This window comes from Scatophagus argus, chromosome 5 (assembly GCF_020382885.2).
Source record: "Scatophagus argus isolate fScaArg1 chromosome 5, fScaArg1.pri, whole genome shotgun sequence".
In the NCBI taxonomy this organism is placed as follows: domain Eukaryota; kingdom Metazoa; phylum Chordata; class Actinopteri; family Scatophagidae; genus Scatophagus; species Scatophagus argus.
In genome coordinates, this window is record NC_058497.1 from 21,037,413 (window position 1) to 21,052,087 (window position 14,675).

Here is a 14,675-nt window from a genome sequence, read left to right on the forward strand (position 1 = left end):
AAGGTTCTCCTGGATCAATATGATATATAACAAGAGCTTCACATTTACTTTAGGATGTTGCAAAAGCTTTAGAATTATTTTTTATCTGTAATGATTATTAAGTGCAAAAACAACAATATGGACATACAAAGGACACAGTATAATATGATAATATAGTTGGGATGTTTTTATTTCTCTTTTTCTTACTTTTATGGTAGCTCAGCATAGTTGGACTACAGTTATTGTTAGAGTATGAGAGAGTCAACGCTCAACCTTCAAAAATATCTTTTAACTTTTTGGTTTTATTTTGTAAAACGTAAGAAACAGTGACGGCCAGCCAACTCAACTTTTTGGTTTTTGGTTCACTCTTTCAGTGTTAAATAAGCTGCTCTGATTCATTTTTGGTTGATTTATGAGAGCTGAATGTGGCGTCAAGCCGCTCATGCAGATCTCTGCGTGATGTGTGTTTTCTCAGCCCTTGAACACACTCGCCTCGACAACCCAGAGACTCGGATGTCCCAAGCTCTTCAGTCAGATCTCATGAGCGTAACACTCTGATGCCAAGAATTAGGTCATTGACAGTAGGCCTGTCACGATAACACGTGACACAACATGTAATAACACAATATTATTTTCAGTTTAAGAACTTTGATTTTATGGTAATATAATAGCCTAATAATTCAAGTACAAGAGCAATGGACTTTTAATTAAATAAAGTGAAATAAATTTAATAAAATCAAACTACACAGCCAAAACAATAGATAAATGAATGCTTGGGAGCAAAACTGATGGAGATCTGTATATTGAGAATTCAATAACATACTTAATGTGACAGGCCTAAATAAGCAGCACAAACAGCGATACAGTGATCTGCTGAGCCACTTCCCTGTTTCCCTTTTTCAACAGAGGACACAAAGTCAGGAGGATGCAGTTCACAGAATCAGTGCATTGAGCACACGCTGACATAAACTGGAAGTTACAACATTTTTTTGTACAAGCCTCTTATAGAAATGCCGGGATTCACTGTTTTGAAATGTATCTACTTTAACTGGAGGGAGCGCGTTTTGTTTGATAGTATGTAAAGGTTTCTGCTCATCTGTAAGTCATCTTGACGGTTCTTCAACAAAGTGGGAGGATTAAAGGAGCAAATCATTTTATCTTATTCTCCTCATTTATTTTCAATCGTCTCTACTGATTCATTTCTTTAGAAACCTCCTCAATGATCTTTCACAGAATATTTGACCAGAAGAAGACAGAGACGTAAGAGAGATCGTGTATTGGAATAAATATGAAATAATCATTTTTCAGGGAACAAGTCTACATCACTCTGAACCAGAGGTCTGCTTGTTGTGAAACTTGAACACTGTATTGATTTTTCTTCTCTTTAATCTAGTTCCAGTGATAAAGAAGACTTGGGAAAAGGATGCCTTATTTTTAGAGTACTACAGTGACCACGCTGATCCTTCAATACCCACCATAAATATAGGAGTACCGAATACTGAAAGAGGTAAGTGCTTGTTTTGCAGCCTGAGCTGCTTCAGCTTCAGGGTCAGCTGCGTGTCGGGGGTGCATGAAAAATGAAATGGTGAAGTTGAAATGTCACCTTGTGATGGGGATGGTAGTATAAGGTAGTCATTCAAACCTAAAATTGCAGGAGAATTGGCTCAGGCAGTAGTGAATTTCAACTGTTTGTATCTAGAAGTGTGTTTACCTCAGAACATGACACCACTGCAACGCTTGATATTTGTTGTTTAGTCTCTTATCTAAATGTCAGATTTTAGTTGGCTATGTTGGGATTAATCTTCCTAAGATCCCTCTGAAGCGCTGCATGTGACTGTTTTTCAACATGACTTTTTTTCTCAGAGTAGTTCTGAGGTGATAAATAGGTCTGTGCCCTCTGTTTGTTCTTGAATTTTAGACACTTCTCTCTGACTGAGAGCTATAAGCTGCACATTTGCCTGCTAAAGACTTGGCCAACATCTGCTGATTCCCACAGACTGCAGGACTGTCACTATTCAATAACTGACATGCTGTTTGTCTGTTTAAGGGCTGGTGATAATCTTACATTGCATCACTTGTTGGAGTTTATTTCTAACCGCTTGATCTGCTTGCCTGACTGTCGGCTCCACTTTTTCTTGCTCGTATAGAAGGGCTAAGTGCTGTTTAAACAAATAGCTCATCATTTTTGGAAATGCGTCTCCATTCTTTCTTGGTAAGCATTAGATGAGAAAATGGATGCCCCTTTCATACATCTGTTTCTTAAGTTTGAATCTAACAAGGAGCTGGTTATCTAAACTTAGAATAATGACTGGACTGAGGTACAGAACCATTCTGTTTCCAGTGTCTGTGTTAACAAGATAGGCTAATCAACCTCTGAGTGTTTTTTTTTTATGTTTAATTCACAAATACTGTGTAGCAGTGGTATTTATTTTGTCATTTACTTTCCTGCCCGAATGCCAATATTGCACGAAAGTTCAAACTATCCCTTCAAATCCCCTGAATCTCATTTCAAATTCATTCCAAGATGCCAAATGTTGTCACAGAAAAATGAATTTTGAGGAAATATTTTTAAAAATGATGCATGAGGAATCTTCAGCTTTATCATTTTACGGCAGGTGCAGAGCATGTTTGAAACTGTATGAAAACACTTGTTATATTTACACAAAAGTAAAGTGACCACTGTTCCTCTGCGTGAAGAGGCTGAACATGGTAACAGCTCATCAGTCTGACAGACTCTGAGATCTCTGTGCCAAGTCACATTCCTTGTATATGAAAACCTCCCTGGCAGTAAAGCCTGATTCTGATTGTGATTCTGCAAGGAAAACAACCCCAACTGGTCTGAGAGTCTGATGATCCCTCGTAAGAAGCTTTAACCCAAAAACATCCTTCAGCTTCTCCTGAGGGAAATACTGCAAATGCATAATTTATAATAATCAGAAACAAGTATAAGAACTTGTACATAAAGTGTGAGACCGCTCAAAGCAATCCTGGTTTATAAAAACAGTAGTAGGTCTTTGCTTCAGCATCCTCCTGGTTGCCTGAGCCAGAGGCCATTTGGGCGCGAATTATTTTACACTCTGATGGCTGCTGGCATAAAACAACACCCAATACCTCTCATGTTGCACCTTAATGGGATGATATATCAGCTGTAGCCACTTTCAGCCCACTGCAGGAGGGCAGAGGGTTGTTGTTTGAGAGATTCTGGTTTAGTCTCCAGCCTCCATTCACTTGTTGTCTCCAGGCGACTCAGTTCCTTAACGAGGACGTCTTTTGCAACCTCTTTGCATTGAGACAGTGAAGGATGGAAATTGCCACTGGCTACTGGCTGGAAACACGTGGACTAGTCTGTTGCAAAGCTAAGCCTTGGCAGGAATGAAAGTCGACCTTTTCTTGTAAAGTTTCTCTGTTATCAGTCCAGTTTGTTGTTGATATGCAACCCCAGTTCTCGAGGGCCACCTCATCTCCACCCCGTCGTTGTGGGAACTGACAGGTCTCAGTGGCTTCTCGCTCTGTGACAAATCCACAACCAGCTCCACAGAACTACAGACAGTTCTTCTCACAGCAGCAGTCAGTGCCCTCAGATGTTGAGGGTACTGTGTCCTTACTCGAATGATCATTTTGGATCTTTATAATCAAATGTCAACAGGAAATATCCACCAAGAAAAACATTGATGCAAATCTGATTTAAGAAATTTTGATAAGATTTCTGAAGGCGTGTCTCACCCTGCCTGCTCAAATCCGATTTCAAACTCCTTTCAAACTGTTACATCACTCTCAACGGGGAAACAAACCTTGATGGCACATACAGGATGATGTTATCCCTGTCAGCTAACCTCGTGGCAGCAGCAGGAATCAGCTGTGACGGCGGAACTGCACGCTGCAACTAGATATCGTCGATCTGTCAGTGTGGCCTCCTGTGTCTTATTTGGCTTCCGTTTTGGTAAAACTACAGCCAGAAAATGCAGATGTGTGTTTAGTTTACATCTTTGCACCATCCAACAGATCCTGACCTCACCGATGCATCTCGTAAAAGTTGAACAGTAACTGCAGAACTAATGTAAAGATGGAGGTCTGATATGTGGGGACTTAAAGGGAAGGTGACAGTACAATCCGCTACGCAAAACAGAGCCACTCTGCAGCTTATAATTCATCACTTATGGGTGATTGTATGGAGTTGGGCTTTGTTTGACTGAAATCAACCTGTTTTTAATTTTTTTTTATAAAAAGGGTACAAATGCGCTGATTTTAGAAAAAGCATTAAAATCCCTGAGAAATTATTCTGTCGCTGGCTGATTGAATCATGCATTTAATGATGGCTCAGGATTAACTGTAGGTGGAAAAATGTCAAAAAGATCATTTTAAAAGTTGGAATTGCAGTGGAATAATACTCTCACTGCTTGTTGCTTTACCTTTTCGTATTCTGTAGCATAGTTTATATTGCATTGATCGTGTTGTACTAGATTGCATTATACAGAAATGTGTTTCTAATGTCCAATCCGACTGCATTTATTTGCAAGGAAAGGCAAAAAATATTATTAAAAAGCACTAGATATGATAGAGTCCACTTCATCTTCGCCTTAGGCAGCCTAAAACCAAAGAAGCCTAAAAATAACCTTGACAAAGTGTATTGGAAAGCTGTTCATGTAGGGAGCATGAGGTTATAGGTAATTAAAATGGTAGGTTGCAGGACTGGAAGTAATTATTTTTGTTTTCTGTAAATATGTTGGCCATTTTCTCAGTTAATCAATTAATCATTTGGTCTTTGACGTGTTCAAAAATAATGAAAAATGCATGTTTTGGTTTTCAAGACCCTGTTCAAAATTGCTTCTTTTATTCAACCAGCAGTCGAAAACCCAAAGATTTTAAGTTATATATCGTGAGCAAAAGCATCAAATCCTCATATTTGACTCTCACAGCTTTAAGTGCTGCTTAGTGTAATTGATATGTTTTTACCTTAAAATTAAAATTCCTGTCATTCACTCATTTCCACTACACAGGGCAACATTAATATTAGACATTTTTAAATGATGTTTGGCATGCTATTCTCCCTCCATTCAACAGATACTGGGGTCAGGACAGGAGATGATATGTGCTTCCATTCACAGTTTGCACGCTGCCAAGCTGACAGGCTAGCAGCCAGTAATGCCATGGCAGAAAAAAATTTCCAGTGGAAGTTGTCTGGCTTCTCGAACCTGCTGATTTGCATAACCCAACACATTACCTAACTCAGGGGACCTGGAGTTGGTGTGACTTTCTAATGAGTTTGATGTCTTATTCCAGAAGAAGCCGTCGCTCGTCTCCTCTCAGCCGAGAAATTCTCTTAGTATGTTTTTAAGCCAGCGTTGGGAAAGATAAGATAAAGTGTTTTTCTTTCCCTTTGGTTTTGCCTTCCACTGCGATATGCCGGTATTTTCAATACTGGGAGACAACAATTGTGTGTTGGAACTTTGGCAGTAATCCACAGCCCATCATCTGGGCAGTGGGATATTCTCTAGCTTGGTAAGCAGCCAGAGACTGAAGTTACTCTTACTTTAGTGACTATGCATATATACTGTCAGTCAAAGAGCACAAAGCACATTTTTTTTTCTACAGTGGGTTGAGTCTGATGCCTAGAAAAAAAAGGCAGATTTTAAATGTGATTGGCCTTTGCTTCAATGGCACCATGGCAACAGATAATAAAATTAGCATTATACTACATCTTTAAACAGAAATGTGCAGTGGAGTCAGTCACATGGGGACATACAGTAAAGCCACTGGCCAATGCATCAATCAGATAAGCATGCAGTGAAACGATGGATGATTGAGGTCAAAAGAAAAATAAGCAGCTTATATGTTTCTCAGTGCCAGATAGCCACATCATAGTGAAAGTCCTTTTCCTTTTTTTAAAGTCTTTCCATTTCTTTTATGCCAATGGTTGCTGCAAGCAGCCTTGGAGTTTATCAACAGTAGGCAAACATCAGTATGTCAGGAATCTGGAGGCACCTATTTGTTATTCTTTAGTTTGTCACCTTCCAATGACTCCATCGATTCAATCGACTTGCCTGTGCTGTGAGAGCCAAGAGTTTAAACGATATCGCTAATGTCTGTCTGGGTTGTCAGGTTGCGATATGTAGTCGCAAACAAGCGTTCTAGTGAAGAAACACAAGTCTTCCAGCATAAGTACTTTGAAAATGGAAAAATAAACTCAACAGTTTGAGGTTAAAAGTTTTAGTCTGTGAAGCGAAGGGTGACGCAAGACCTTGAAATGAGAAAAAGGCCAGGAAGGTGACAGTACAATCCCCCACGCAAAACAGAGCCACTCTGCAAATGAGAAAATGGCCAAAGAGGAACTTAAGCTCAGATTATTCATGGTCACGTAAAGAGACTTCAGGGGCCAAAGAGGAACTTTTTGTGGCATTATGCTGGAGTAAATGTAGCAGCAATGCGAAGGACACTTTGAGACTTAAGATTTGGACATGGAAGCCTCCTCCCAACTAGACACAAGATCAGCAGTCTTATCTGGAGACCTGCTTCTAAAAGTGTGTTTTTGGATTTTATTCCTGTCAGCAGTTCAAGGTGTCCTTACTTATTCCATATTCAGATACTAGCAATAAAAAAAGAAAAAAAGAAAAAACACCTTGGGTGCCTTATAAATAAAACAGCAGGGCCTCGGTATTCTTTGTGATGCTTGCCACCAGGGATTTCCATGTCTCAGCTCTCAGCCCTGATGGTGTGCGAATATTTGGATTCTGATGGGTTTATTTCTCTGGGTTCCTTATATTTGTTCTGTACTACCCCATCACTGTTTTTATTTTCAGGAGTTGGCAGAACATTTTGTTCTGTCTGGCAAGTCATGTCAAACACACTAGAGTAAAAGTCTGATCTTCCTCGCCCATCATTGCCAAACATACCTTATTATTTGTTTGAGATGTCAGAATATAGGCAGCAGCTTTCTGTCTGCTCACAAAGCTCAAGAGGACACGTCCTTGCGTTGAAAAAATTATCTTTAATGCTGTATAATACAAATCTTAAAAAGGTGACAGTCACTTTTGCCCTCAAAAAATGAGATTTTGTTTGTGATCGCTGCGGTGGCTCATGTGTCCGCCCACAGCCACGCGTGCTTTTGAGGCGTCCTTGAGCGGCATGCAGAACCACCACTGGCTCGCACTTTTTAACTCGATGGGGCTTACAACCATCAAGTTAATGAAATATAAATGAAAGTGTACTGCTCCCCTTGTTAGACTTGGGAACATTTTTGTCACCTCCTCAAAAGCTCCTATCAAAAGGAATTGATAAATGGTTTGTTGCAATAGTTTTCATATTGTTTAAATAAAATTTGATGATTATTTATCTTCTGTTTTATTTATCTGGTCGATCTTCCGTCTGTCGGTGCCTCTAGCGTTATCTTAATTCATGACTGCAAAGTTGTCTTTTTGTGGCAGAGCTGTTGTTTTATGCATTTGAGTGTACGCAGCCGTGCATGTGCATGTAAATACCTGCTTATGCTGAGTGTGTTTTTCTTCCTGTTTAAAGGTCATTTATCTTGGTGGACCAGAATACAGCACATGGTCAATATGTGATTAAGTCGTACATGTCGGTCTGTTGATAGCGCGTCTCTGTTTGCAGGCCACTGCGGGAAAACGTTTGCAATCCTTCAGAGATTTCTGAGCAGCTCTGTCCCAAACACCAAGTGGCTTGTTGTTGTGGATGATGACACCCTTATCAGGTATATTTTCGGGATCTGAAAATGGTTTTTCACTGTCTCATTTTTGAATGCCATGCTTTCATTTCTCTCAAAGCTTGACTGACATTTACTCATAAATTTTCTAATAGATTCTGTCTCACAGCCACGAAAAGGTTTGAACAGTGAAAGAGAAAAAGGCTTGGAATAAAGTCATTTTAGGGAAAATGAGTTCCAGAGATTTAACCACCCAGCCGAACATCAAAAAGACCTGGTGCATAAATTCAAGTCCAGCGGGCTTCACTTTATATCTGTCAGATTGCCCCTTCACGGGGAAGCCTCTGGGTGTGTAATAGTACCTGCAAGAGGGCTGTTTTTTTAGCTTATAAATGGACAGCTTCATGTGTGTACGACGATGATCATAATGATGATGAGGGTGTCATGAGTTCGATCTGTGCTTCCTGCAGCCTCCCCCGACTGCAAGTCTTGCTGAGCTGTTATAACCCCTCTGAACCAGTGAGTCTAGGAGAGAGGTACGGCTACGGCCTGAGCCAAGGCGGCTACAGCTACATCACGGGAGGTGGAGGGTGAGTTTCACAGTTCAGATGCTCGGGGAATAATAATGAAAGATGCAGCCGCAGCAGAGGGACTATAAAACCTGTAATGGAAAATCTGTAATCTGTAATTCATAGATAAACAGTTTCAGGTCATTTTGAAAGTCTGCTGCTCCCTTAAGGGGCATTGTGACTTGCAGGCTGCAGTAGAGATGCTCAATAAAAATGTGGAATATTTCACCACCAAACACAGTGCACGGATGATCATCAGTTGATTAGACAAGATATACGTAATACTCACACTACAGCATACAACATGTTAGTTACTGCAAAAAAAAAATGGAGCAAAAATAATTGGATCCACACATTTTAAAGTCTATTTTATTACATGTGGGTAAAAGTGGGCAATAAGCACAAGTTATGCCAGCTGTCAGTGCTGGAGGAAAGCTGCACACGAGATAAATCTTGAGCTGTGTGAGAAACTCTGTTTAGGGACACTTCAGTTGCTGCTGTGACACTTTACAGCACTCCAAGTGCAGGTTGTGAGTGGCACTGAGTGAATATGGCAGCCTAAGATTTGTTTTTTCATGTGTAATTGCCCCTCTTTTCAAAGAGTTGTCACGTCATTGTTGTGCAGAGCTGATTCACAGAAAACCACATCTCCCTCCCAGCTTGATTTGCACTTTCACTCCCCGCTCTGTTGCACTCTCACAATAAAATAACCACAATGGAAATTACAGTAATAGTTGAAAGAAGTTTTATTTCCTGACTATTTCCTCAATTTGCCTCTAAAATGTGGCCCAGCTCTATTGGCTGCATCTGTTATGTTTGTTTCTGATGCCTGTCTCTGTGTGGCTGCAGGATGGTGTTCAGCAGGGAGGCTGTGGGCCGACTTCTTGACAGTGGCTGCAAGTGTTACAGCAATGACGCGCCGGATGACATGGTGCTGGGAATGTGCCTCAATGCCCTTGGCCTTCCTGTCACACACAGTCCTCTCTTCCACCAGGTTGTATTCACTCTCATACGGTTTGTGTGTACCCGTGGTGAGACTAGTACGGGTTTTTGGAGGAATTTTCTGATCAGTTATTGATGTGAGATACACGACGCCTTTAGAACAAGCCGCTGAGTGAGAATATCCCTTCAGTCTGTCCACTTTTGTAATTCCGAGTCACAGATACTGTCAACCACAATCGCACCCTTTTGGCAAAAAGACCTACAGAAGACATTAAGGCCACAAAACTTACATGAGCTTATCACCTTCTTCCCATTCTGCTGACATGATGTAAATGTGTCCTCATGTCACATTTACATCATAAACGACGGATCATAAAGATGGGAAAGGTTTCTGTGGGTATAACCTGGTGCTGCAGAACTCAATGCGGTTGTAGAACTGGTTTTGTGAATGGTAAAAATCCTGTGCAGTGACATTATAGCACTACATCAATTAAATATGGGTTTAATTACCTTGAATGGATTTGTTAACCTGTTGTGGTCATACACACGATATGTACCAATCAGTATATTGATTTAACCCAAATTATAGGTCACTCTGTCGAAGAATCATTCAGTAAAGGAAACCAATAATTTCTAAAAACATAGTTAGAGTTGCCCAGTTTTCAGTATGCAGTGTCTGTTTCAGCTCGCACTTTAACGCCTTCACTCTCGCTCTTTGCAGCCCTTGCACACTTTCCCTGGGACTGCTTACAAATATAAATTACTGTACTTCATCTTACCTTTCAGGCACGCCCAGAGGACTATGCCAGAGACTTCTTAGCTCACCAGGTGCCCATCTCTTTCCATAAACACTGGAACATCGACCCGGTTGCTGTTTTCAACAAATGGCTTAAGGATGACTTGGAGGCAAAAGCTTCAGATGGACTCAATAAGAATGCTAAGATGGAGTTATAGTAATTTTAAGCACACAGCGAGCCTGTATGAATATGTATGTATGTGCAGTGTGTGTGTGTGTGTGTGTGTATATTATGCTGTCATGGAACTGAAAATGTGTCCATCACGATATAAATGTTTTCACACTGTTGATTCAGAGGGACCATGCGAGTGTGTGTCCATGACTTGAATGTTTTCATGACTGCATGTTGAGATTACTGTCATTTTGGAAATATGGATGTGTATATTTATATCATAAGAATCATCCTCACCCCACAGAGGACAATCATCCTCTATGGGAGATACTGTATCTTTCAAAAAGTAACACTAATGCTGTACAATGTGCTCTATTTTGAAATAAAAGTATAATTATTTGACCGTGTTTTGCTCATTGAAGGCCTCTTAATGGGATTTATTTTAAACCAGTGATGTATAAATTATGAAGCTGTTAAAGGTTATTTAGGATTAAGCCCACAGTGTGAGCACAGACCGTTAGGTGCATCTTAAAGGCTGCATCGAAGTTCTCTAAAGCATGTTGAAAGTTTGTAATTACTCCCAAAATGCTGGGTTTTTAAAAAAAAAAAAAAAAAAAAACAAGTCCAGCTGCTCGCTGCTCGTGCAGATAGATGTCCTGCCTTGACTTGAAAGTCACATAAAACACCCTCATTACAGTTTTTAGTCAAAACCATCTGTTTCTCAAGCCTCAATGACCTCAGTCATGGTACCAAAGAAAAAAGAAAACAAGCATAATTTCACTAACATAGCTTTCTTGTAAAACATTAGCTGATGCCCTGGGGTATAGGGTGGAAATGGGTTTATCAACATTAATACAAATTTTTCATTTTCACTTTTTTTTCCCTCCCAAAATTAACTGTCTCAGATAATTAATAGGCAGAATCTGCGACTTGCTGACCATTATTAAGTGTCTTTCGAAGACCTTCAGCCTCAGTTGAAGAATGAAACATTTCTCTTGGGTGTCTGCCATCTTAAAAAATTAATTTGCAGCTGAAGAGCTTCATTCACACAAAAAAAATAAATAAATAAATAAAAAAATGAAAGTGACTGCTGCCTCATCATGGTCACAAAAGGCTTAGAAAACCTCAGGATTATGAAAAGCTTCATGTTAATTACACTGAACTAATGAAAACTTGAATATAGGAAAACCCATTAACGTCAGTCTATGAAATACACACCGTAATACAGAAGATGTTCCTCGCAGGTTCTGTCAGTAGTATGCTGCTAAATTTACACTGTCCTGATAGCACAAAAGGCTGGCTCAAGTTCATGAAAAGTCTATTAGCCTCAGGCATTTGAAGCAGAGCAATAAGTCAAGTAGACACCTCCTAACACTACTAAGAATGGTAACCTATTTGCAGGAAACACGTTAAATTCCTAGTGGGACTCACCCACACATGGAGTGATGAGCGGTGCTAAGACAGTGTTTTGCACTGAGGGAAATCCTCTGCGTAATTCAAAGTAGGTCCACACAACATGCTGGCTCTGCCAATATTTCTACCGTGTCAGTAACAATATCCCAACGGGGCTGGACTGCGTTTGGCATTGAACTGAAAGCAGTGAAAGGGATGAAGATGAGCTGATCGCTGTATTTCAATGTATTTTATATTAAAAGAAAAATATATTTTTGGAATTTATGAGGTGAACTGCTTGATTATATTATTTGTAGATTTATTTCCCAACTTGAAGATCCAAATGCTGTTTCAAGGCATCTCCACACTGCCAGGAATAAAACTCTGACGTGGAAATATTGAATTTTTTTATTTGTATTTTATTTTGTTGGCCTAAAGGATCATGTTTAGAATAAACACCATGTGCAACTTTGAACCCTAAACGCCCCTGCAGAGGATTGTAAAAGAAAGTCGTCAGCGTCCTCAGTGGTGAGAGCACAACTGCAGACTCATTGATGTCCAGTCATGCAGCTCTGATTCAATTTGATAAGCATTTGAGTCACTGCATTATGTGTTTTAAAAAAAACATCACAGATGTCTACATTACTCAATTCCAGTCATTTATATGTCTGTGAACTGTTTCTTTTTTCTCTCTCTCATAATTCACACATTTCATCCAGTTAAGCCTTTATTATTCATCATTTGCTCATAATAATAGAGAAAGTCCAGCTGTGGAGAAGAGGCAAAATCTCTTGAGGAAAAAATTTAAAATCAAAATGTGTCCTGGTTTTCACTGGAACTAGTTGAATCAAGCATTTAGAATTACCTGGGAGTTGCAGCAACGAGGTGGCACTTTGAGGCTATTTACCTTTATTTCTCCCTTTTGAAGCTGCTGATTAGATTACAACTGTAATGAACTGTACAGAAAGTTCAGGTTCCATTATTTCAGCGTTTGCTGTTAAAGACTTGGGTTCACATAGCAAGAGTATTATTATTCATAAAGCTGTGTTTGAGTAAGGGCTCATGTGAGCTGTGGTAAGTCCTGGCTGGAGAGCAGTTGGAGGGTTTTGAATTTTCAGATGGGGATGTTTGAACACGAGTGCCTTTTCCTCAGAGGATTCACTGTGATCAGCAGGGCCTCCGAAATGGAGCGGATGAGAAGAGCGGCCACAGCCGGTGCCATCTCAAATCTCTGTCACAGGCAGCTCAGCTGAGGCTTTTATCATCACTCACTTTTCTCACTTGTTGCCAATCTGTTATCCATCGCTTCAGGAAATGACAGCCACTGTAAAGAACTCTTTGGCAAAAAAAAAAATTTATGAGATTTAATTTTCCCCAGTTACGTCTCATCAGGTAAAAATGGAACCCGGTGAGCCACGTTCTGTACAATATAATGAGCATATTTGTGTTGCACAGCTATGTAGGGAGGGCACCTGTCAGTTAGTTTGTTGATTTTGATCTCTTGGGTCATGAAATTATTTAACATTACTGGATAAAATTTCGCACAAATGACTTTCCAATTCCCTCACTCAGTATGTGGGTGTATTTTTTTAACCATATCATTAATTAATATATTTTCAAATGACTTTAGCAAGTTTTCTCCTTGTGTTATTCATGTGCATTTGAAATAAGATTTCTGTTTTTATGATGTTGCTGATGATGATCTATGATGTCAGTACGTGCAATGAAACAATATTTGACATAATTTCAGCTAAGGGGTCAGATTGAGAGGTCAAAAAGAGTCAATCATTTAATATTTTCTCTTTCTTGTGAGATGACCAAGAGTTATAGTCCGACCAGTCTGTCGCACACACATACATACGGCCAGAAATTAGCCAGAGGGTGTCCGACAAGCCTAACACTGCTTCTAGGATGATATAGGTGCATACACGGAAGCCTTAGAGATGTCTAAAAACTTGTTTCTCCCAGGGGAATTTTCACTGATACTACCCAGTGAAAAGAGGTTGTACTGATTTTAAAGATTATGCATTCAAAAGGTGTTCCTCATTACTCAGCAGGAGTCATCTCCTTGCTTGTCTATTTGGAATAAGAAAATCACGATAATGAATTTTGGCAAGGCAAGAGAATTAATTATTTTCAATTATAATTCAGCAGTGTCCTGTAAGGATAATATGATTGTTCCTCCAAAATTTATGCCCACTGAATAAGCTCGGTCAAATTAGAAAGGTGAGTTTGAGAGGGGGTTTCTTCTAAAGAGGCAGAGTGGATGATACAGAAGCTGTTGTGCACATGTGCAGTTAAAGCCAGGCCAAGGACAAGCGTTCAAAGTCAAAATGTTAGAAGGTCTTAACAGCTAGTTACACAAGATAGGCTTTATAGCTAGTATGACAGTAAAATAAATAGTATGCTGTCACAGTGTCAGGATACCGATAGCGATTAAAATATTTCTGAATACTTACCCTCCGCCAGCTGCTCATTCCTAGAGAAGATTAGATCAGATCAAATATACATTATTGCCCTTGCAGGGAAATTTGTCTTGGACATGGAAGTCACAGGAGCAAGGACACCGAAACAGTTCAGAAAAACATTAGACAAAACAGCAGTACAGCACGAAAACACAGTACATCACACAAAACCTGCAATTAGTGACACACACACACACATTCATACTCACACACACATACACACTGGTGGAAAATCTTGTGCAATTACTGTAAATAACCAGTCACTATAAATGAATAATAGAAACTAAGGGTAGGAAGGACAGAATAGGATTGTGAAGCAGTGTGTGTGTGTGTGTGTGTGTGCGTGCAGTGGAGACCCACACTATCATTCTGAGTTAATCAGTTTTATTGGCAGGGGAACAACAGACTCCTTGTATCTGTTCAGGCTGCAGCATGCAACACTGCGTCATCTGCCTGATGGGGAGAGATGCTAATAGCTGTCCAAGAAGTGAGTGGAGTCTACTGACATACATATATCACAGCATACGTGTGTGTGTGTGTGTTTTGTGGTTCTTGTATGACCTGAATGTCGTTGTTGGCTTTTGTCATATTTTATGGTTCCCTCACGGCCTTGAACTTGCAAGAGAAAAATAACGGTCAAAATTCTAGCCGCTGAGGGTGAGATATGACTTTTGGTCAAAGTAATATGACTTGAATGAGTCAAAAATTCAGGATACCTCATTTCTCATAATAAAACTCGGTGGAATCAAAACACCTTCCTCTT

The 14,675-nt window shown here is 39.8% G+C and overlaps 1 protein-coding gene across 3 annotated transcripts in view; it reads left to right on the plus strand.

Moving 5' to 3' along the window:
• The window catches only part of b3glcta (beta 3-glucosyltransferase a), a 51,446-nt gene extending 40,989 nt beyond the window's left edge, over positions 1 to 10,457 (plus strand). For all 3 annotated transcript variants that reach the window (XM_046389592.1, XM_046389593.1, XM_046389591.1), the window contains exons 11-15: positions 1,373 to 1,486; positions 7,585 to 7,684; positions 8,107 to 8,226; positions 9,055 to 9,199; positions 9,934 to 10,457. In XM_046389592.1, the coding sequence (XP_046245548.1) occupies positions 1,373 to 1,486; positions 7,585 to 7,684; positions 8,107 to 8,226; positions 9,055 to 9,199; positions 9,934 to 10,101 (647 nt within the window). In that variant the 3' untranslated portion in view covers positions 10,102 to 10,457. The remainder of the gene's footprint in view (positions 1 to 1,372; positions 1,487 to 7,584; positions 7,685 to 8,106; positions 8,227 to 9,054; positions 9,200 to 9,933) is intronic.
• The last annotated feature ends 4,218 nt before the right edge of the window (positions 10,458 to 14,675 follow it).